Genomic DNA, 24,612 nt, shown 5'->3' with positions numbered 1-24,612 from the left:
AAATAGTGTGAAGTTTTTAGTAATGTTTGATTTTGTACTTGTGTTTCTATTTTCTTACATGGAAATCTCTATTAAAATAACATTGAATCTAACATTAAAATAATTATATTAGTATTAATAGTGACAACAACAATGCTAGCAGATGTAGTTTAAAATCTCTTTACAGCCCTGGCTGGTTTGGCTCAGCAGTTAGAGCATCGACCCTCGGACCAAAGAGTTGCTGGTTTGATTATGGTCAAGGGCTTATACCTCCTTTGCGGTTTGTCCCTGGTCCTGATAGGGGTCGTGCAGGAGGCAAACAGTTGATGTGTATCTCTCACATCAGTGTCATTCATTCTCTCCCTCTCCCTCCCTCTCTCTCTCTCTCTCTCTCTCTCTCTCTCTCACTCTCTCTCTCTCTCCCCACCTCCCACTCTATCTGAAAATAAATGAAAAAGTGTCCTCTGGTGAGGATTTAGAAAAATAAAAAAATAGAAAATTCTAAATAAATAAATAAGTAAATAAAAATAAAGGAAAATTTCTTTACAATTATTTTTTTTAGACTATCCCTTACTAAGGGGTAACATATTCTACACTAACTTCAAGTAATTCCCTTTGTATGGTTATCTGTGCATTTAATATACATTTAAGCTCATTTGTTTTGCATTTGTTTTCAATTTCAGGGATTACTTTTTTCCATTTTTTAAAAATTGAATTTGAATATAGAAGTATTTTCTTGTTCAATTGACACAGTCATAAAAATCTTCTGTCCCTGTAACGTTCCCCTCCCTGTAGGTAACTGCATATCCTTCTAAAGTTTGCTTTTACAAATACTAACAAAGACACAAAAAGTTACATGCTGTGTTTATGTCTGATCTTATTATATAGCTTATTTTAAGCATATGTGTTCAGTTGCCATGCCTAAATTTACATAGCATCATATAAACAGAAGAATTCAAAGTAAAATTAAAATGAACTTGAGTTCCTTACCATCCCCTTTTTAATATAGTAATGGGGTGAAATTATTATGCTGATAAACCTATTTTTAGGGTAATCTGAAAGCTCAATCATGATGCAATAAGAAACTTGTTGAAAAATAAAACCTATTTTTTAAAATTGATTTTTGAGAGAGAGAGAGAGAAACATCAATGTGAGAGAGAAATATTGATTGGTTGCCTCTTGTACACGCCCCAAATGGAGATTGAACCTGAATCCTTGGTAGGTGCCTTTACCAGAAACTGAATCCGCCACCTTTTGGTGTATGGCATGATGTTCCAACCAACTGAGCCATACTGACCAGGGCAATAAAAGCTATTATTATCTGGACATATAATAAGAACATTTTGAGACTTAAGAAATGTTGTTTTTATTTTTGTGTTAGGTTTTGTAGAATATACTTTTCTTGGGGTAATATAGATACATCTAGTATGTGAGATAGAAGGGAAAAAAGAACTAGAATTTTCTTCCTCTTCAACCTGATTGTTCAACCTGGATTTTTTTAAAATATGTTTTTATTGATTTTTTTAGAGAAAAGGCAAGGGGGAGAGAGAGAGAAACATGGGTGTGAGAGAAACATCAATTGGTTGCCTCCTGCACCTGCACGCCCCCTACTGGGGATCGAGCCCACAACCCGGGCATGTGCCCTGACTAGTAATCCGACCAGGACGGCTTCGTCCATGGGGTGACACTCAATCCACTGAGCCACACCAGCCAGGCTCAACCCTCCCACGGGCCCCAAAAAAGTGAAACTGAATCTCAAGGGCATAATAGAATAGTATATACTTATTTAGTACTTATTTACATGGAGAAGAGAAATTATCAAACGAGATCTGAAGCACCATTACAAATATTTTTTTCTTATTACTCTACTTCAGAATGAATTATAACTATAAATTCTTTATCTTTTTCACTTCATAAAGTTGATTATTGTTTGCACTACATCTTTATCAGCTTACTTAGAAGAGAACTGAAAGTTCAGACATTTCTTTTTGGTGTTAATACTATGTCTTGAATTGTAACTTTTTATAGCTATGTAGTTAAAGGGTAGAACATGAACCAAATCAGTAAAAGGTTTTGATATTATTTATTACAGATAGTATGATGGAGAGAACATTTTTCTCCCTAAATTATGTTTCCTTTCTGTGAACAACAAAAAAAATATTTTATTACACAGTTAGTCTTTGTAACTGTAATAAGCTGAAATTGCTAAGCTGTAAAGGTTACCTGTGGCAGTGCCAATTTTGCCATCCAGGTGTCAAAGGGAAATTACTTTGTCAGTCTTGTGAAATTTAGAAAAGCCTAAAGATAAAGTCTAAGATATAGTCTAAAGATATAGTCTAAGTGATGTATTTTTCTGCTGCTATTTTTGATTTTGCTAAAATTAACTAAATTTTATTCTATTATGACAGGAGTTATAAAAAGGTGCACTTTATTTTTATTTTTATTATGATTTAAAATATTTAACATGATTTCTTATATGAAATAAATTAATTATTACAATAATTTTTTTACATGAGAAATGTTATGTTTTAAAATAATTCTAAGCCCTGGCTGGTTGAGCTCAGCCGTGGGAGCGTCGGCCTGTAGACCAAACGAGTCAAGAGTTCGATTCCAGTCAAGGGCACGTACTTTGGTTGCGATTTGGTCCCCAGCACTGGTCAGGGTTGTGCAGAGGCAACTGACAGATGTGTCTTTCTCACATTGGTGTTTCTCTCTCCCTCTCTCTTCTTCCCTCCCACTCTATCTGAAAATGAATGGAAAAATATCCTTGGGTAAGGATTTAAAAAATAATAATGATGATGAAATCGAAAATCTGTTTTCCTTTTGGTTTTATTATCTTTATCAAAAGGGACTACTGCTGTACCAGAAAAAAACAATATACTAATTTAACTCATTGTATCCTTATTTACATAGGAGATGGCCATTTTCAAGATTGCAGCTCTCCAAAAAGTTATGGATAATAGTGTTTCTCTGTCTGAACTAGAACTGGCCAATAAACAGTACAATGAACTGACTGCTAAATACAGGGACATCTTGCAAAAAGATAATTTGCTTGTTCAAAGAACAAATAACTTAGAACACCTAGAGGTAAGTTTGTGTGATCCTCAAACCCTGTGATATCAGCGGTTTTTCTTTTGGTGATATAAGTGCAGAGTGCCTTCTGGACAACATCTAGGTCATCCTCCGTAGCCAAGCTGCCTGATTTAGCTGAATCAAACCTCTTCCCACTAGGAAATTTAAAAAGAAAAAGGAACATGGAACAGATAGATATTAATGGCTCTTCCCTGGCCATGGGTGAGCTCGGCAAATTCCCATTCTTTCTTATGGTGGAGATGCAGAAAAGGAGGATGAAGTAGCTTAAGTTTAATTCAAACAGAGAAGACCCTTTGGCCACTTAACTCTTCTAGCCACTTAATATCCATACTTTTTGCAGTAGGCTATACAAGCTCCTGGTTTGTTCATCTTGATCAGAAATAGGGTTTATGTCTTTTGGCATATTGTTTATTCTCTTTTATAATCCTGTAATGGAGTGGAATGAGGTAGATTGTATTGGCTCAAAAGCCTTTACTTGCTTAGGGGGACACATTCAGTCAGTGTGTTCACATTCAGTAAAACAAAACATTCTCAACAGCTTTCAATGACTTCTACAAAATTATTTGAGACCTTATTTATTAATATTAAATAAAAGTAATCGTAATCAGTTTACTTTTTACTTTTGCCAAAAAGAGATGATTACATTAATTTTTATAGAAAATTCTGAATATTTATTTAGATGTGGTAGTAATTTTTCCCCCCATTTTTCATGTTCTTTATAATTAGAAATTTAGGTAAGAAATCTCCTGTAGATAACATAGCAATGAGGAATTTTAACTTTATTTTATGTTTTCCCAAAGAATATTTTTTTCTTTTTTCTCTAAATTAAAAAAAAAAAAAAGTATTTGTATTATACCCCTGTCTCTCCTTTACTTCTCATATCTCAGTTACAATTCTGAACATGTCTATCCCTATTGGCAATGTCTTTCTTCTTTATTAGCTTTTTGTTAGCCATTTTTCATATCCCATCTCCTGGGTTACATCCTCCTTCCTGCCACTAGAAGGATAATTCCATTTGACCGTGTCCCTCCCTTGCTTAAAACCTGTTAAAAGCTGCCAGTCACCTGAAGAATAAAAGTCAAGCTCCGTTTTGGATCAGCCTTCACTTACTTCACTTCATCTCCTATAATGCTCTAAGGAGTTTCACAATGTATATTTTAGAAACTGAACTACCAGTTTTTTGCAACACAGTGTTTTTTCTTACATATATTCTTTTTTAAAAAAACTTATCTTTATTGTTGAAAGTATTACAGATGTCTCCCCTTTTTCCCCTCACGAACCCCCTCCTCCCCACCCCACCCCCATCCTGCCTTCCCCAGTTGTCTGTGTCCATTGGTTATACATATATTCTTCTGTACATGCTCTTTCCTTTATCCAGAAAGCCCTTCCCCTCTCCCAGTTCATCTGTTCAGTGAATTTCTATGCATGTTCCAAAACTTTGTTCAGACAGTGTCCTTTTCTCTGAAGCATTCTTCATAGAACAAACTCCCTCCCTCCGTCTTTGTTAGTTCTATGTCTTGTACCTAGTTCTGCTGTTTATATCACGTCATATTGTATGTGTTTCTGTGTCTGCCTCCCCTACTGGCATATTAACCTCTTGATATCAGGGACTCTGCTTAAGTCATGTGTGTGTTTAGTACCTCCTGTTTGGCACAGAGTTAGAGCTAATAAATGTTGACCTCAGATGGTGATTAACGGTGTGGAGCCATGGTGCAGAGATCATCATACATGGTGGCTAGGAAGTCGTAAATGCCTTTTCAGAGTGAAGCTACATGAGAATAGAGGTAATTAAAACTGAATTTCCAAGTTTTACAGAACAGGGTGGGTGATTAGAGAATACAACCACTGAATAAGGTGATAGAAAAACTGGAAATTTGGTAATAGAAGAAAGAGAAAGAAACATGTATTAAATTGGAATCAAGAGGAGGATTTGTTTTGTTTTATCACTGGCTTTTTAATGAGACCAATAAAGTATGAAGAGAGAGGAAAATAAAATTTAGAGCCATTGGGAGAGAATGATGAATGATCAGATTAGAAATCAGAATGGTAGTGAGGGTGCAGTAGCAGGTCAAGGGGATGAGAATGGGATCTGGAACAAGACCAGTTTTACTTTGAAAGAACCTGGAAGCAAAAGAGAAAAAAAATGGGGGGTAGAAAGATATTTAACATACCCAAGCCCTTGTTTGTTTTTCTCCTATGTATTTACAGTATCTAGAACTGGGTTGTAATTGTGCATGTTACCAAAAGGCAAATTTATTCTCTTATTTTGCTTTCCTTTTCATCATAACATCCCCTTTAAAAAATGTCATTATTCTGTTTTATTATTCTTCATAACTCTTATTATGTGACATTGTGTCTACTCCACTAAAATGCAAGTTCTAGGATGGAATTTGTTTATCATTGAAGCCTACTGCTTAGACTACCTGTCATATAGTAGGCATTTTTTCTGTTAAAAGAAAGAATAAATGAGCTTAAAATATACTTATGAGCCAGCTTCTACATGTATGTCTCATGTAGAAGCCTGACTTCTCAGAGCTGTCTTCTGTGTAAAATCACCTACGTTCAACTCATGTTTCAAGGAGGTCTCAAATTTAACATATTCAAAATGAACTCACGATGTCTATTTCTCTCATAATCATTCCTGTTTCAATATATGCTCTATTATCTACTCAGTCAGTTAAGGCAGATACCTTAGAGTTATTCTCTAGTCACTCTTTTTTGCAATCGTTTGTATTTCTCAAATGTAATTAATTCATATGTGTCCTCTTTTCTCCTTCTTTACAGCTATCGCCCTAGTTTAAACCAGCATCATCACTCATCCGGACTATATAAAATATTCCTGACTAAGTTCTTGTTTTTCTGTTTACATCTTTATTCTCTACATTGCATCCCGGAATTGTTTGAAACTTCCCCTTTAACATCTTTAATGATTTCATATTATTTATTAAGTTAATGTCTAGTTCCTCATTTTGACGTATGCGCCTTGCCTCATATAGCTCTCTGTTATCTTTTAGTTGTTGTTGTTCTCATTTATTTTCTCATTTTGTGTGTGAGTGTCCCTGTTATCTTTCCAACTTTATCTTATTCCACTCTTCATTCTTATTTTTTCTCATTATGCTCAAGTCTTCTAGTACTTAAAAATCTTTCCTGCTTTAGAGCATCTGGGTTCATCAGTATATCATTTCTTTCCATGGCTGGTTTCTTGTCAAGACTGGCCCCTTCTCATATCTTAGGTTTCAACTTAAAAACCACCTCTTCAGCCTGGCTAGTGTGGCTCAGTGGATTGAGCATTGTCCCATGGACTGAGAGGTCCTGGTTCAATTCCCCTTCAGGGCACATGCCCTGGTTTCAGGCTCAACCCCCAGTAGGGGGTGTGCAGGAGGCAGCCTGTCGATGTTTCTCTCTCATACTGATGTTTCTATCTCTCCTTCCCTCCCTCTCTCTAAAAAGAAATAAAACATTTAAGAAAAACCCACCTCTTCAGTGCTTAATACCTTTTTAACCAGTCTGTCTAGATATGCCTCCTTTTATTATTCCCTGGGTCCATACTCTTTTTCTTTCTAGATTTTGACATTTTTAATGACTTTTTTGTTTGCTTACCTGTTTCCTGTCTGCTATCTTACACACCGTCCTCAACACCTGCACCCATATGTACCTCCAGACACCAGTGGTTATGCCTTTGAAGGCCAGAATGTTTTTTGTTTCTTTTTACCTTTAACATGACACCTGTCATTGATGGCATGCTAGGGATGCTCAGTACGTGTCTGTGTGAATGAGGGAAGTAAGCACTTGTGTGTGAAGGTTATGAAGTGTGAGTATTCTGACTTGACCAGAAGGAACATGGTAGCAGCTAGGGCCACATATTTGATAGACAAGATTTTGATTATTTTTAAATAATGTATTATATTATCCATGTATATACCTAATGTATGAGAACTTAAAACTTTGTAAAAAAACAAAACTGGATTGTAATTTTTAGGAACTATTATATACATTTAAGACGATTTCATTTTTGGACATTAGTCTGAATTATAATGTATGTGATGTTTCTGTTTTATTCAGTGTGAAAATGCATCTCTAAAAGAGCAAATAGAGTCTATAAATAAAGAACTAGAGATAACCAAGGAAAAACTTCACACTATTGAACAAGCCTGGGAACAAGAAACTAAATTAGGTAAGTACTATGATTCTGATCATATAAAATTATTAAGATCCAATAGAGAATATTTTTCATTTCAAGTTTTTTTTCTATACCAGATGAAAAGGAAGTAATTTGATACAAATGAATTTTCTGCCAAACAGTTTAATTTAGCAGGAAATTGAATAATATCTTGGACTAATCGCTACCAAAATTTGGTTTTCAGTTATAAAACTAGGTTTGTTCCAACTTGAGCCAATTAACAGTCAGGCTAGTGATAATTTTTAAATAATTATATTTTAGTGATAGTATTATGAGTTCTTTCACTATGTATAAAGTTATATTAGCAATAGATCGTTTTATACTTTTAGATTAAGAGATTGCTATATAGCATCAAAGATTAAATTTATATTACTCATAGTTCCACTACTTTAGTTATCATTTTTTGTATCCATGTACACACTTAAATATTGTATCTGCCTTAAATTATAATAAACATATGCTGTATTTATTTAGTAGATATAAAAATATTTCTATTTTTTATTCATAATACTTATAAATATAAATATTTATGTACTACTTTTCTGTGTTTGAGTGATTACATCACTAGCTTTTCTTATTTTTGTTATTGTTTATAGAGCTGCAGTGAACAGCGTCATGTATAACTAGCAGATACTATTGTCTCAGAGGGTACTGAAATCTTTGTTGCTCCTGCTAGGGTTTTCCATGTTAGTTTTTCAAAGGGTTATCTTAATTTATAGCATTTACGTCATTTTATCTCACTAGCATTATGTTTTATAATTTTCAGATAAATTTGCTGCTTTGATTAAGTTGTTTTCATGTTTGTTTTCTAGGCCTTATAGCGCTAATGCTGTTCAAGATTTCTGTTATAAATAGATTTGTGTTATTACGGTGATAACTGAGATATGTAGTTTACAAAGGCCTAACATTGGGAAGTCTAAAATAAGTAATAAGTGACTTTTAGAACCGTAACTTTTAAATTATTAAGAGATTTGAAGTGAATTGATTTTCATGTAGTTTCTTTTTTTTTTATCCTCACCCGAGGACATTTTTGCATTTATCTTCAGACAGAGTGGGAGGGATAGAGGGAGGAAGAAAGAGAGAGAAACATCGATGCAAGAGAGACACATTGAATGGTTGCCACCCGCACGACCCAACCAGGGCCGGGGACAAACTGCAACCGAGGTACGTGCCCTTAGCAGGAACCGAACCCAGGACTCTGGTCCGCAGGCCGATGCCCTAACCCTTGAGCCAAACTAGCCAGGGTGACTTCCATGTAGTTTCTACATGAGAGAAGATACTATTTAAGATATAAAAAAGAATGTTACATAAAGTATTAGTAAGTTTTCCATTTATTTTACCCTATCTCTTTTTTAATAAGGTCTGAATTCCTTTAGAAATTTCTTAATTTTCAAATACCTTAATCTCTCCCATACATGGCTTTATGTCATGGGATTTTTAAGTTTTTCTTATTTTCTGTTGTTTTCATATCTTTGTTTAAAAATGTCACTTTATTAGTTTTTTCACTTTATTAGTTGTTTGGTGTTGGGGTAGTGTGCGCTACCCTCTCTCTAGGAAAACTTCAAACACAGATGCACAGATATCTAAGCTGCTGCAGGCCCTGGCGTGCCTCTCTTCATTATCCGAGTTTAGCTCAGAAATGAATGGAGAAGGGTTTTATGTTCTTCGTATATTTATATTTAGTGCAGCTTTTTTCTTTCATTCACGGTGTTAGGGTTGCCTGAATGAGTCTCTGTTCCATGATGGACTAATTTGCTAACTTTTATCTTTCTGTAATCTGTTACTGTTAGTTGTTTGATTAGTGCTTGCAATAGCTATTCTAAAATCATGTTTAAAGATACATACAGAACAGAACAAAGTGCTTCTTAAAACTGAGACAGACACCAAAACAGTCTTATTGTTTGTTTTAAATAGATATATTTCTTTGAGCAAATTTAGTTATAAAATTCAAGTTTATGAAGCTAGAAAATAGGAGGGGACATTATTGGTGTTATGAATCACTGCTTAGTTCCTTAAAATAATTGATTTCTCTGAATATGTAATTAATTTATTCTCCAAAAAGAAAACACGGTACCACATTTGTTTTTTGTTTTTCCTGGAGCATGTTGGTTATACAAAGCAAAAATATTAGTTTTCTCCTTTCCAAAAAATGACTAGGTAACTAATAGTAATCCTATGTGATGCCTTTTTGTGGTAAATTTTTTAAAATTTTGTTCTCATTTTATTTAACCACAGACTTTTGTGTCCAAGGACAAACCATATATATATATGAGATTAGGGTATAATAAACAATACAGTGATTTAAAATATTTGATAATAGATATTTACAAAGGCCAAATAATACTCATAGTTGAAGAAGGCATTTGGTGAGATCCCTAAATCATATGGCTTCATGATTTACGTTGAGCCTGACTCTGTGAGACTTTAAAATAACATCATTGCACTTATACTCACAAAATAGTGTTGCTTATTGAATAGTTTCTTATACGGTGTATTCCCTTTCAGTTAACAAAATATATTTATTTACCCCTTGTTGATTCTCTGCCTGTGCTACAATTTACAGTGTACCTTTACATTTCAGTAATCCTATGAGTGGCTTTCATTATCATTTGATTACTGAAGAATGTCCGTTCCAGAGAGATTGAACGGGGTAGGCAGCTCCTAGACGGGAAGCCGCAGAGCTGTGGCTCACGTGTCATCCCCTGAACAGAATGTCTGAAATACCTGGAATATAATTTTGCTACGAACCGCATAAGATTGACTTCAATATTATTGTATATAGGAAATGAATCTAACATGGACAAGACAAAGAAATCAATAACCAACAGTGAGATTGCTTCTATTTCAAAAAAGATCACTATGCTGGAGATGAAGGAATTAAATGAACGGCAGCGGGCTGAGCATTCTCAGAAGATGTATGAGCACATAAGGACTTCATTAAAACAAATGGAGGAACGTAATTTTGAGTTGGAAACCAAATTTGCTGAGGTTTGATATTATCATCTTATCATGTAATTAGAAAATAAGGAATTAATTATGGTAGACATTGTATTATTTAAGAGGTTTGTATTTCTGAAGTAGCATATTAATATAGTATTTGTGTTCTATGTAATGGGTAAAAATGAAACATGTATTTTTAAATTTTTTAAAAGAAAAAAAATGCTGTGGCCAGCTTGGTTCAGTGGTTGGAGCATCGGCTGCGGACCAGAGAGTCCCGGGTTCAGTTCCTGCTAAGGGCACGTACCTCGGTTGCAGTTCGTCCCCAGCTCCGGTTGGGGTTGTGCGGGTGGCAACCAGTTGATGTGTCTCTCTCACATCGAGGTTTCTTTCTCTCTCTTCCCCGCTGTCTCCCTCCCACTCTATCTGACAATAAATGCAAAAAGTGTCTTCCAGTGAGGATAAAAAAAAAAAGTAGTTCTGTGAATGAGTTCTTATTTGTCACCAGCTTTACAACATTAGATTTAATGTGCAAAGAAAAAAGGTTATTTGCTTAATAATGGAATTGCTTTCTACTGCCATACACTCATATAACAAATATTTATTGAGTGCCTATTTTTTTCTAGACACTGTATAAGAGCTGAAATTATAGCAGGGAACAAAATACCACAAATAGTCATCTCTTTTCTCGAGGACTTTATATTCTAATAGGAGGTTTTAGACTTTTTTGACATGGTCAGAATTATTAAAGTAGATGGCAATAAATACAGTTTGCAAATATTCAGCAATTTATGATGAAGTAGCCTTCTTGGAATGTCTGTTTGCTTTATCTTGACAGTATAATTTTCAAAGTGTGGTATTATTTTGCTTATTTTAACTGTCACTGAATATAAAGATTTTGTTAACTCATTTAGATTTATTTACGGGTGATATGATTGAAGTAATATAAACAAGTATACTACATTGCTAGAAAATTAAGAATATCAGAGTTTCTGATATTATTAGTGAGTTGCCTAACATAAACAATTTTTGGTGAGTTTGCTTATAACCAGAGTTTATATAATTTGTTCCTGACTCTTTCCCTCTTTACCCTTGTCACATGTTTAGAAGGTTTCTTAATACTTCACATTCATTTCAGTATCTGAACTAATGCAAAGTAAAGAGGACTGCAACACGCCAAGCTCTGTTCAGAGGAAAACCTCTTCAAAATCTAATATATCTGAATATTTTTTGTTACTTTTCGTAGCTTACTAAAATCAACTTGGAAGCCCAGAAGGTGGAACAGATGTTAAGAGATGAATTAGCTGATAGTGTGAGCAAGACAGTGAGTGATGCTGATAGACAACGGATTCTAGAATTAGAGAAGAATGAAATGGAACTGAAAGTTGAAGTGTCAAAGTGAGTGCATGTAAACTTTCTGGTTATTGGATTAGATGTGTCTACTCTAATTTGTCTTTACAACCTATTTACAGTGGTATAGGAGTAATATTCTTAGAGGCAACTAATACTGGGTTTTTTTTAGGAGAACATGATTAAATAATATTAAGTAAGTAGATTTTTTTTTTTTTTATCCTCACCCGAGGACATTTTTCCATTTTTTTTTTTTTTTTTTTGTTCAGGTAGAGTGAGACGGAGAGAGAGGAACAGAGAGAGAGAGAGAAACATCGATGTGAAAGGAACACATCGAGTGGCTGCCACCCGCACAACCGACCAGGGCCGGGGACAAACTGCAACCGAGGTACGAGCCCTTAGCGGGAACCGAACCCGGGTCTCTCAGGACCGCAGGCCGACGCTCTAACCGCTGAACCAAACCGGCCAGGGCAGTAAGTAGATTTTTAACAGGCATAAATAATAATATTGAAGAGGAAATCACTTATCAAGATTCACAGATGTTCAGTCCAGAAGTAGTAGTATAGAATGAGCTGGACTGGGAGTCAAGACCTTATGAGGTCCAGTTTGTCTACATATTAAACATTTTCAGAGGGAAGGGCCATTAATTTATTTAAATTGAGTGTTTTCAGTTTCTTAGGGCAGAAATAGTACCTCTTCTACGTGTTTAGAAGGTTTCTGTAAAATATAATGAAACATTCAGATTTTGATTCAGTTTTGGGTATCTACTGAGTATACTATGCTAGGTATTGAACATATATTAACTCATACAGTTACACTTAATAAACCTGAGGTAACATTATTATTTTCATTTTCGTGTGGAAACAGTTTATTTGCTTAGAACACAAAATATATGGAAGGCATATATACTGTGTGCCAGGTAGATGCTGTGTATTCACTCTCCTTTGTAATCATGTGTTACTTCGGTAGAAAAGTGAGGATCCGCCTGGCCGATTTGGCTCAGCAATTAGAGCGTCGACCTGTGGACCAGAGAGTCCCGGGTTCAGTTCCTGCTAAGGGCACATATCTTGGTTGCAATTTGTCCCTGCCCCAGTTGGGGTCGTGTGGGTGGTAACGAGTTGATGTGTCTCTCTCACATCGATGTTTTCTCTCTCTCTTCCTCCCTCTCTCCTTCCTGCTCTGTCAGAAGATAAATGCAAAAGTGTCCCCTGGTGAGGATAAAAAAAAAAAAGAAATGTGTGAGGATCCTCACTTGCTGTAGTGAACACACAACACAATATATAGATGTTGTCTTACAGAATTGTACACCTAAAACCTATATAACTTTATTAACCCCAATAAAGTCAATAAAAAATAAAAATAAGTAAATAAAAAGAAAAGTGTGAAGATCCCTGTGTTGATCTATGAAGTACAAATAATTGTTGAAAGGGTTTTATGGCCTTCCCATAGTTAGAGTCATTTTTTGGAGCTTTGGTATTCTTTTGGGTATATCAGTCATTTCTAGCCATTTCACTGTGAATTCTTTAAATTCTTCCTCTCACCTCATGGACCTCACCTTCTGAAATAAAGTTATATTATTCATTTTATTATATTTTAATTGACCAAAACATATAGAACCATCAGTGAGAACCTAACAATATGAGGAAATCTGTCATACTGAACTAAAATTATTCTAACCCAGAGTAAAATGCATTTTATTTTACTTGTGCAATCTTATCACAGTAGTCATATACGAAATTAATCAGCTTCAAGCCCCCCTCTTTTATTGTAAATGTAGTAAATGTATAATCTTTTCCACATTTCTGATAAAATTTAAACAAATCAAAACATACATTACATTAATCTACCTAGGGAACCTAAGAATTTTACATTTCTTTATTCTTTTTTTATCCTCACCCAAGGAGATGCTTAGAGAGAGGAAGGGAGTGAGAAAGAGGAGTAGAGGGAGGGGGAGGGAGAGAGAGAAGGAGAGGGGACGAGAAGGAGAAAGAAAAGGAAACACCTATCAGTTGCCTTCCATGCATGCCTTGACTGGGATCAAACCCAAAACCCAGACATGTGCTGTGACTGGGAATCGAACCAGCAACCTTTTGGTGCACAGGACAATGCTCCTACCACCTGAGCCACTCTAGCGAGGCAATTTCTGCTTTCTTAATGTACAGTTATATCAAGTAAAGCTACTTAATATTTGATTCTAGCTATGCCAAACTATGACAATAAGTGTCTGATAAAAAAAAAGTATGGGATAGGAATACTTTGGCCACATGCCTTTGGAGAATGCTATGTGTGTATAGTTTCAGATAATTTTTCACTTTAAAACTTCTCAGAACATTTAATATGATACTATGTATTATAAATTTTCAAGGGGGCAGGGATGTTGGGAATGGAGTTTTTTTATAAAACACATGTTAACCTCTCATGGTGCTGTTTCTTGAAACAGTTAAAGAAACTGCATTAGCATTTTGTACAAGGAAGAGATGCTGGAATCTATTGGCTTTTCCATGGTTCTAAAAATTTGAAATCCTGCTATTTATGTACTTGAAAAATGTACCTAATTGTTTCTGAAATATTACTTCCTAGACTGAGAGAGATTTCTGACATTGCCAAAAGGCAAGTTGAGATCTTGAATGCACAACAACAGTCCAGGGAAAAGGAAGTGGAGTCCATCAGAATGCAGCTGTTGGACTACCAGGTATGTACAGTGTTGGCTCTTCTGTGCAGAGTTTCCGTTTTTCTAAATTCACGTTAGATATTGGGATGATTTTATAGTTTTAATCAGAGAATATATCAAGTGGAGGCTCTTTTTGTTAATTGTAACCTGATTAGTTTACAGTTTAATTTGAAATAACCATTCATAATACAGAAAAGCATTTAAATGCCTATAAATGTATTCTGCTGACTGCTGATCAGAGATAAGACAGTGAGGAGAAATAGTACATCTTTCGTACAATATTTTCTCTCACGGCTTCACGTAGCTTTTCATATATTCTCTACTATGTTTCTTTAGAATTAAAAAAAAAACCACGTTGCCCACATTAGTATTACACCATTATTATTATTTGCACATGGAATTTAAAAAGAACACACCATAACATTTCAACTGTTACTTAACCAGATGCTAGATTTGTATTGTACACGTTTAATTCTGGTTTTTTGGTTTTGTTTTTTGTTTTTGGAAATTTGTATTAAAGCAAGGTTAGATTTTCATAGGCTCTCATGTAGCACACTTTTACCGTTTATTTAGTAAATGTGATATTAAATCCATGGTAAGTTTCATTGGAAGAACTTGACACGACAAGTATATATATTTTTTCTTTTAGGCCCAATCAGATGAAAAGGCACTAATTGCCAAGTTGCACCAACACATTGTCTCTCTTCAAATTAGTGAAGTTACTGCTCTTGGTAAGTTGGAGTCTCTTACATCGAAACTGCAGAAGATGGAGGCCTGTAATTTGCGCTTAGAACAGAAACTTGATGAGAAAGAACAGGCTCTCTATTATGCCCGTTTGGAGGGGAGAAACAGAGCAAAACATCTGCGCCAAACAATTCAGTCTCTACGCCGCCAGTTCAGCGGAGCTTTGCCCTTGGCACAGCAGGAGAAGTTCTCTAAAACAATGATTCAGTTGCAAAATGACAAACTGAAGATAATGCAAGAAATGAAAAATTCTCTTCAAGAACATAGAAATATGGAGAACAAAACACTGGAGATGGAATTAAAGTTAAAGGGGCTAGAAGAGTTAGTAAGCACTTTGAAGGATGCCAGGGGAGCTCAAAAGGTAAAACATTCATTTTTCACTTCAGTATTTTCAGAAGAGTAACATAATTTTAAGTTCTTAGCATATGCCTATATGAAAATTGTTTAATATGTGGCCAAAATTCTAATTTTGATTTATTAATTTAAATGGTATAAATTTACCTTATGAGGTCCAGTTCGTCTACATATTAAACATTTTTGAATGTCTATTTGTAAAAACAAAATGAGATTCTAAACAATGGTTTTAGTAGAAATGCTTAGATTTTAAAATATCAAAGAATCTTAAGTACTCTAGAGAAGTTTATGTATATAACTAAATACTAATTGCCCGGCCAGTGTGGCTCAGTGGTTGAGCATCAACCCATACACCCGGAGGTCGCTGGTTCAATTCCCAGTCAGGGCAGATGCCTAGGTTGTGGGCCCGATCCCCAGTGGGGGGCATGCAGGAGGCAGCCAATCAATGTTCTCATCGATATTTCTAACTCTCTCTCTAAAATCAATAAAAAAAAGTTTAAAAAAAATTAAATATGAATTATAATTATTTTTAAACATTATAGTGGTTATCACTTGAATTCTACTCTTTGTAATCATTTTTGTTTAAAATTTACAAGTAGTAGGCCCACATTCATTTTTTTTTTTTTTATCCTCACCCGAGGACATTTTTCCATTTTTTGTTCAGGTAGAGTGGGAGGGAGAGAGAGGAACAGAGAGAGAGAAACATCGATGTGAAAGGAACACATCGAGTGGCTGCCACCCGCACAACCGACCAGGGCCGGGGACAAACTGCAACCGAAGTATGCGCCCCTAGCGGGAACCGAACCCGGGTCTCTCAGGACCGCAGGCCGACGCTCTAACCGCTGAGCCAAACTGGCCAGGGCCCACATTCATTTTTAATATAATTTTCTTTTTAACTTTATTTGATGAAATCAAATGAAAAATTATTAATTTGTAACTAAATTGTATTCTCTAGGCTAGAAATATTTAGGATTTTCATTTTTGAAAGTAAAACCTATGTTTCAATTACATACTTATAATAAGTACCCAATAAATATATGAAAACAAATGAATAAGTGAAAGCAAATGTTAGCGATATACACTCACACATAATTTCAAACATGTTTTATGTTAAGATACCACATATTTTTAGAAACTTCCATGGAAATTCTAAGTAAAACGCCATGTAACTCAACAAAGGATAATTTTATGTTTTATTTTTTTGTAGTATCCATTAATTTGAATTAAAATCATTAGGATTGTAGAGAAATATATTATTTACTTAACATAGGATTTACATTTGTTTATATAATTTATATATTTAGGTAATCAGTTGGCATATGAAAATAGAAGAACTCCGTCTTCAAGAGCTTAAACTAAATCGAGAATTAGTCAAGGATAAAGAAGAAATAAAATACTTGAATAATATAATTTCTGAATATGAGCAAACAATCAGCAGTCTGGAAGAAGAAATTGTACAGCAGAACAAGGTTTCCTTTCATATTTATTTTGTTGTTTTGTTGCTAAGATTTTAAACCTAAGAAAATTATATGAGTGAATACATCACTTGGCTTTAGCTTCTATTATTGTGGTATAAATACCCTATTTTTTATTTTCTAAACCATTATAAAATGCATATTTATTTACTTATGTTGCAGTTGTAGTCTTAAACTTAAAAAGGAACAATGTATAAGCACATTTATCTCTTCTTCTCATTGATAAATACATAAGCTCCATGGCAAAAGGAACTTGGTTTTGTTCACTGGTACGCTTGCATTGCCAAGAATAGTGCTTGGTATATAGTACATGTCATTAAATATGTTTTGGATGGACAGATGGATAAGTGCATGGATGGATTGAAATCCTGACTCCATATCAGCCTACTCTGTGATCTTAGGCAAATTATTTTATCTCTCTGAATTTTCTTCCTTTTCCTATAAAAATAATAATAGTGCCCTGGCCGGTTTGGCTCAGCGGTTAGAGCATCGGCCTGCGGTCCGGAGAGACCCGGGTTCGGTTCCCGCTAAGGGCACGTACCTCGGTTGCAGTTTGTCCCCGGCCCTGGTTGGTCATGCGGGTGGCAGCCACTCGATGTGTCCCTTCACGTCGATGTTTCTGTCTCTCTCTCCCTTTCTCTCTCTCTCCCTCCCACTCTATATGTACAAAAAATGGAAAAAATGTCCTCGGGTGAGGATAAAAAAAAATAAATAAATAAATAAAAAAAATAATAATAGTGACCTCAGAGGATGTTGTGAGAATTAAATAAGAAAAAATATATAAAAATTCCTGTTATTTGCTTGATGAGTGTCTTTGTGTGTCTGACCCAAACTGTCTCTTTTCAGTTTCATGAGGAAAGGGAAATGGCCTGGGATCAAAGAGAAGTTGAGCTGGAACGTCAGCTAGACATTTTTGATCGTCAGCAAAATGAAATACTAAATGCAGCACAAAAGGTACAAATGATTAATCCTATTTACTACTCTGTAGCATGGCCTATAACGTGAACCAATAGCAATGTTTTCTAAAGTCAGATGGAATTTTCCCTGACTGGTGTGGTTCAGTTGGTTGAGTAATTTACTGCGCACCAAAAGGTTGCTGATTCAATTCCCCAGTCAGGGCACATGCCCAGGTTTCAGGTTTGATCCCCATCTGGGGTGCATGTGGGAGGCAGCCCATAGATGTTTCTCTCTTACATTGATGTTTCTTTCTCTCTCCCTCTCCCTTCCTCTCTCCAAAAATCAATTAAAAAAAATAAAACTATATTTAAAGTCAGATGGAATTTTAATTTATCTTTTTTATATTTCAAATATAAGTGGGCTTTAACCATGTCTTATCATATAGTTATAAAAATTAATATAATTTTCCTTAATACTACAACTGTTTTTTTAATGCTATTTTTAATAGTTTGAAGAAGTTACAGGATCCATGCCAGACCCAAGTTTGCCCCTTCCAAATCAACTTGAGATAGCACTAAGAAAAATTAAAGAGAATGTTCGAATAATTTTGGAAACACGGGCAACTTGCAAATCGCTAGAAGAGGTAATCAGAAAAATTTGCACTTTGATTACTGTATTATTGGGTGTATGGAATTTTCTAAATATGTAATATTTTTTAATGAGGACAACATATAGAATGATGAATCTGTTGCTAATTCCAGCCTCATTTTCTACTCTCCCATAATGCTTCTAATAGCCAGTAAAGAACAACAGATATGACTAATTTGAATTCAATATTCATTTAATCATTATTTGTTACTTTTGGGCACACTGATCAGTAGTAGTGAAACTAAAATAACATTTTATTGTAGTTTTATGAGCAGTATATGATGAAGAATTGCTTTCAACCTCATTTATTTTTATCCTTAATTTGAAGTGCATGTTGTATCTCTGAATCAGTTTCAATTAATTCCTCTTATGAGTGGTGAAAGGGTTTGAAGGAGAGCTAGAAATTACTTCTTTCTATAACCTAGGCCATAAACTTGAGTAAGAGGATCAAATATATCTTTATTAAATTATATAGAAAATAATATAAACTGAATATGGTTTTTAATTTACATCTTAACATATTAATTGTAAATAAATTTAAAAATTATTTTGCTGGTAAAATTGTACATTTTTAGTGAATTGAGAATTGTCATGTATGTGAATTGCCACTGAGTTACTTCATTTAAAATATATCTTAATCCTTTTGAAGAGTCAGTACTTTTTTCTGTTTTGTTTTTATAAACTGTAGACTTTATCATAGTGATTTATTGAATTAGGCCAGTAAAGTTCCAAGTTTTATACCCAGCTGACTTATGAATTATTGTTCTAGTGCTCTGATAGTCAATGGACTGAAATGAAAGGAACAATGTATTATATTTTCTTTCTAAATTTAGCACCACCACACATTTCTAGTTCTAAAACTACAAGACCTAAATAAAGTACCTTAAATTTTATTTTCTTCATAATGGTGAAGTTTCTAAAACATGATAGTCTTATAAATAAATAAAATATGCATATAGATAACTTAGCTGTCATGCAGAAGTATCATTTTAACCTTATTAATACCTTCTGGCTTTTATTAAGTATGTTGTGAAAAACAAAGGGAAACTCCTTTCTGAATTTTATAACCAATCTAAAATTCAGATGAAACATTTTTAAAAGAAGTATATACTTTAATAATTTATTATGATTTGATCATTGCAGAAGCTAAAAGAAAAAGAATCTGCTTTACGGTTAGCAGAGCAAAATATTCTGTCAAGAGACAAAGTGATCAATGAACTGAGGCTTCGTTTACCCGCCACTGCAGAACGAGAAAAGCTTATAGCTGAACTAGGCAGAAAAGAGGTGGAACCACAGGCACACCACACACTGCAAATTGCTCAACAGACCATTGCAAACATGCAGGCACGGTTAAATCAAAAGGAAGAAGTGTTAAAGAAGTATCAGCGTCTCCTGGAAAAAGCCAGAGAGGTATTTATGCTATGCTACTTTTCTTTTCTTATTTTTTAGTCAAATGCAAATATTATTTTGCCCTGAAGTGGTAGTTCATGTCTCGCTTTTCAGATGATTCTGTTTAGGAATTATTACTTTCACGTGATTGGATTACAGATCTGTCAGTAAAATTGGCAGTTTATGTATGTGAACTTTCTCTAATGGCTTGACTATATCAGGAATAACAGTCATGGAGAAACCATGATATTGAAAAATAGCAGTTGAGGTTATAGGTAAAGATTGAGTTAATAAGTTAGAAATCTGTCACATTAGTGAAAAGTGAAATCAGATTTGCTAGAATCTTGGCGGGGGTTCTACATTTAAACATTTTTTAGAAACAAGTTAAAAGGTGATGGATAAATATTATTCTAACATTAAAATTAAATTATGATGTAAGGCTGGACTGTCAACTTGACCGTGTACTAGTGGAAATGCATTCTGGTGTGAATATATGCATGCGGATATTGTTCCGTCCCTATCTCATAAGGATTTCGGAAGATTAAAGATAACAAATATTTAATATCTTTATAATGTGAATTTATTTAAATCATAATTTAAGATACAATTTTGATTTGCCGTTAAATAGGAGCAAAGAGAAATTGTTAAGAAACATGAAGAAGACCTTCATATTCTTCATCAGAAATTAGAACTGCAGGCTGATAGTTCACTCAATAAATTCAAGCAAACGGCCTGGGTAAGATTCTAAGAATTTTGTTCTATTTTTTACAGATTTTTGAGGCCATATAATTGAAAATGTAGCTCTCTTTTTGTTTGGAGCAGGGAGTAGAAGCCACCCTATTTTTTGTTGACAGAATAATCTTCTAAAAGCACAGCTCTGACCATTCTTCTCCCTAAACCCCCATCCTTTAGTATCTCACTGCTGCTTATAAATCACATTTATATTCTTTTTTTTTTTTTTTTAATCCTCACCTGAGGACATTTTTCCATTTTTTGTTCAGATAGAGCGAGAGGGAGAGAGAGGAAGAGAGAGAGAGAGAAACATCAACGTGAAAGGGACACATCCAGTGGCTGCCACCCGCACGACCAACCAGGGCCGGGGACAAACTGCAACTGAGGCACATGCCCTTAGCGGGAACTGAACCCGGGTCTCTCTGGACCGCAGGCCGACGCTCCAACCGCTGAGCCAAATGCGGCCAGGGCCACATTTATATTCTTTGCCCATATACTCAAAGCCTTCCATGATGTGACCGCAGTTTTTTTTTCAAATTCTGCTCATTATAAGTTTACCTACATCTAACTGATTTTCATGTCTGAATTCAGTTTATAATTGCCTCTTTTAATCTTTGTCTTCTGTATGTGTGAGATGATCATTCATCTCCTCACATACAGACCTGATCATCCTTGAGTCTTAACTCATTAATTCAATCCACATTTATTGATACTTCAGTACATGTAGGGACTTTGCTACATACTGACCTCTATTTCCTGTTTTCTTTAAGCCTTCATTGCCTATTAAATTTTTAGATTAGATATTATTTTTTATTATTTGAGGAACCACATTAAAATTATGGAATAAGCACGGGATTGAGTTGTACATGTTCATTACTAATTTATTCATATTTCACAGGATTTACTAAAACAGCCTCCTACTCCAGTTCCTACCAACAAGCACTTTATTCGTCTGGCTGAGATGGAACAGGCAGTAGCAGAACAAGATGACTCTCTCTCCTCACTTTTGATCAAACTAAAAAAAGTATCTCAAGATTTAGAGAGACAAAAAGAAATCACTGAATTAAAAATCAAAGATTTTGAAAATGTCAAATTACGGTAAGCCTTCAAAATATATTACTAATAATAGACAATAGACAAATAATAATGATATAATGAGGATAAACCTATTTTCTATGTTGGCACTATTCTAAAAACTTTATATATATATATATATATATATATATATATATATATATATATGGTTTAGTTTTATCCTCAAGGCTACTTATGACATAGGTTATATTCTCCCGTTCTTCACATAGGAAACTGGGCCACAGGAAGGCTCAGTGATGTGCTGGGGAGGAGAGGGAAAGTCACAGTTTGAGTCTGGTCGTCTAATTAGGTGCCAACCCAGAATCTTGTCCAGAATCATGTTTGTAACCTCTTTAAGCCTCTGTTTCATAATACAGAAATTACAGTACTTACCCTGGCTCTTTCAGGGTGATTATCTGAAGGCCAGATGCTCTTGCATATGAAAGTAATTAAAAAATTTTAGAGTTACAAATAAATGTAAAACTTTTGTTTATACACAGTTTCTAGCACACAATAGAGGTTCAATAAATTGTTGAATGAAAAATTAACATTTTATATTATTATAGTGACAGTAGAGGGTTCACAGCACTCATTCTCTAGACTAGAGATTTTAAACATTGTTCAATCAATTGATCAGACTATAGATTTTCATTTATTGATTGATTGGATTTTTAAATCCTCACCTGTGGATATTTTTCCATTTACCTTCAGAGTGGGAGGGATAGAGAGAGAAACATCGACATGAGAGAAACGCATCAGCTGGTTGCCCCCCACACGACCTGACCAAGGCTGGGGACGAACTGCAATCAAGGTACATGCCCTTGGCCGGAATCAAACCCCCAACTCTTTGGTCCGCAGGCCGACGCTCTAACCACTAAGCAAATCCAGCCAGGGCAGAATATAGATTTTTCAGCCTAAAATAGGTTTATAGTTACATATTTTGTAATTATTATAGAACTGTCTCTGCACCTCAATTTCTTATTTGAAAAAATGGGAAAGCTGAACTACTTGACTTAGAATTCCATTGTGGCTCCGAAACTCTTATTAGAACCTTTGATTTCGGACATTATCCAAGATGCCCCTGACAAAAGTAACACTACTCTTGCTTTATTAAGAAGCTGCCACTTTTAGGAGATTATTCTCTAAAAGAGAATTAGCAATAGCATATGGTGTCTTTTAATCTAATTTTCCCATTCTATTACATTTTATACATGAGATGTTATTTTGATAAAGTAAGTCTGTCGTGTTTTAGAGTATAAAATTGCTTCTGCTTTTGAACCTAATTCCTGGGTGTAGAAAATAATCATCTTTTGAAATTACCTTTTGAAATATATAATATTTTTGTCACTTGAAATACTTGAGTAGTTGTTTTGTACTTTACCATGTCATTTTAGCCTAAAATTATACTTTTATTCTCTGTGTGCAAATTGATACTTTTGACATAGTTAACATCCAGACCTGTAGGAAATGTTATTAAAGTTTATTAGAGTTCAGTTTAAGCCAAACAGAGATACACCTGGAAACAAGATCTTAACAGACAGAAACATGCTTCCCAGTTTTTCTCAGTGGTTAGAGCAACGGCCTTCCTACCGAAGGGTCACAGGTTCAATTCCTAATCAAGGGTGTGTACCTGGTTGCGGGTTCGATCTCTGGCCCCATTCAGGGAGCGTGTGGGAAGGCAACCAGTCGGTGTGTTTCTCTCACATCAATCTTTCTCTCTCTCTTTATTTTTTATTTATTTTTTAAATTTTTTTTTATCCTCACCCGAGGATATTTTTCCATTTTTTGTACAGATAGAGTGGGAGGGAGAGAGAGGAAGGGAGAGAGAGTGAGAAACATCGACGTGAAGGGACACATCAAGTGGCTGCCACCCGCACGACCAACCAGGGCCGGGGACAAACTGCAACCGAAGTACGTGCCCTTAGTGGGAACCGAACCTGGGTCTCTCCGGACCGCAGGCCGACACTCTAACCGCTGAGCCAGACTGGCCAGGGCTCTCTCTCTCTTTAAAAAAAAGAAAAGTTCTTCCCAGAATGACAATTTGCAGTTTCTTCTCTGCATTTGGAATTAAAGAAGGAACAGCAAGAAAGATTACTTGAAGGTGGGAGAAAGCAAGGCAGGGATTGAATTACAGAATAATTAACAAGATTGTGTGCCCTCTTCCCGGGGTCTGAAAAGGGGGCATTTCAGCCTAACAATAACAGTAACAATCTTCAGACCAACTTGAAAGGGGGCATTTCAAAGTTGTGTTAACTTAGATGTACAAAAACAATGGACAGGGCTTGTTTAAGGCAAAGATAAACCTTTTACTAAAGAAGTTTAAGTCTGAGGCTACCCACCATGACCTGCACAGTTAGGGATTTACAGTCAGATCACCCTGAGGTTACTTTCCATTAGACTAATTACGGTTCCCCTTTTTTTGTTCACAGTATGCATATTTTAATGTGTCTTAGAAATTTATAGAAAATTATAGATCTTTATATTTTCTTTAGTAAAATCACAATTTGATGATTAAAATAACAAGTTCTTTGCTGTAAGCAACAAGTCTCAGATGGTTTAACACTTGTTCATAGTTTAATACAATCTTCTCATTGGTCACAGTTTAATAATTTGAATCTTTATATTGATGACCTTATGAATACAGTGTCTAAATGCCAAGGGAACTGGATATAATTTAGTACTATATCAATTTATTAATGAAGAATGAACAATTGGATTGATTAAATTAACCAAGTCTGCTGATAACATCTACTTCCATATCTATAGATACAGATATTAGGTATAGGTGTAATGCTAGTGACTTTGGAACCATAAACAAATGAATAAAAATGTAATTTCTATGAAAGTTTACAGTTTGTCTTTGCAGCATGACAGTGTAGGGCAGTGGTTCTCACCTGAGGTAACGATGCTGTCCTCCTTCCCCTGGGGACATTTGGTGATGTGTGGAGACATTTCGATTGTCACGACTAGGAGGTACTACTGGCCTCTAGTGTGCAGAAGCACGGGATGCTGCTAAACACCTTACAATGCACAGGGCAGGTCGGCCCTTGCCCCCAACAAAGAATTAGCAGTCAAATAGCCAATAGAGC

The 24,612-nt window shown here is 35.0% G+C and overlaps 1 protein-coding gene across 1 annotated transcript in view; it reads left to right on the top strand.

Moving 5' to 3' along the window:
• The window catches only part of CEP290 (centrosomal protein 290), a 101,058-nt gene that overhangs the window by 46,366 nt on the left and 30,080 nt on the right, over nucleotides 1-24,612 (top strand). The window contains exons 25-36 of the mRNA XM_036251095.1: nucleotides 2,893-3,066; nucleotides 7,135-7,246; nucleotides 10,035-10,240; nucleotides 11,436-11,587; nucleotides 14,120-14,231; nucleotides 14,860-15,315; nucleotides 16,613-16,777; nucleotides 17,630-17,737; nucleotides 18,189-18,323; nucleotides 19,472-19,738; nucleotides 20,346-20,453; nucleotides 21,348-21,547. Of these exons, the coding sequence (XP_036106988.1) occupies nucleotides 2,893-3,066; nucleotides 7,135-7,246; nucleotides 10,035-10,240; nucleotides 11,436-11,587; nucleotides 14,120-14,231; nucleotides 14,860-15,315; nucleotides 16,613-16,777; nucleotides 17,630-17,737; nucleotides 18,189-18,323; nucleotides 19,472-19,738; nucleotides 20,346-20,453; nucleotides 21,348-21,547 (2,195 nt within the window). The remainder of the gene's footprint in view (nucleotides 1-2,892; nucleotides 3,067-7,134; nucleotides 7,247-10,034; nucleotides 10,241-11,435; nucleotides 11,588-14,119; nucleotides 14,232-14,859; nucleotides 15,316-16,612; nucleotides 16,778-17,629; nucleotides 17,738-18,188; nucleotides 18,324-19,471; nucleotides 19,739-20,345; nucleotides 20,454-21,347; nucleotides 21,548-24,612) is intronic.

The sequence above is a fragment of the Molossus molossus genome, unplaced genomic scaffold (assembly GCF_014108415.1).
Source record: "Molossus molossus isolate mMolMol1 unplaced genomic scaffold, mMolMol1.p scaffold_m16_p_10, whole genome shotgun sequence".
In the NCBI taxonomy this organism is placed as follows: Eukaryota; Metazoa; Chordata; class Mammalia; order Chiroptera; family Molossidae; genus Molossus; species Molossus molossus.
The sequence above is the reverse complement of the archived record's forward strand: the minus strand, read 5'-3'. Positions and strand labels throughout refer to the sequence as shown.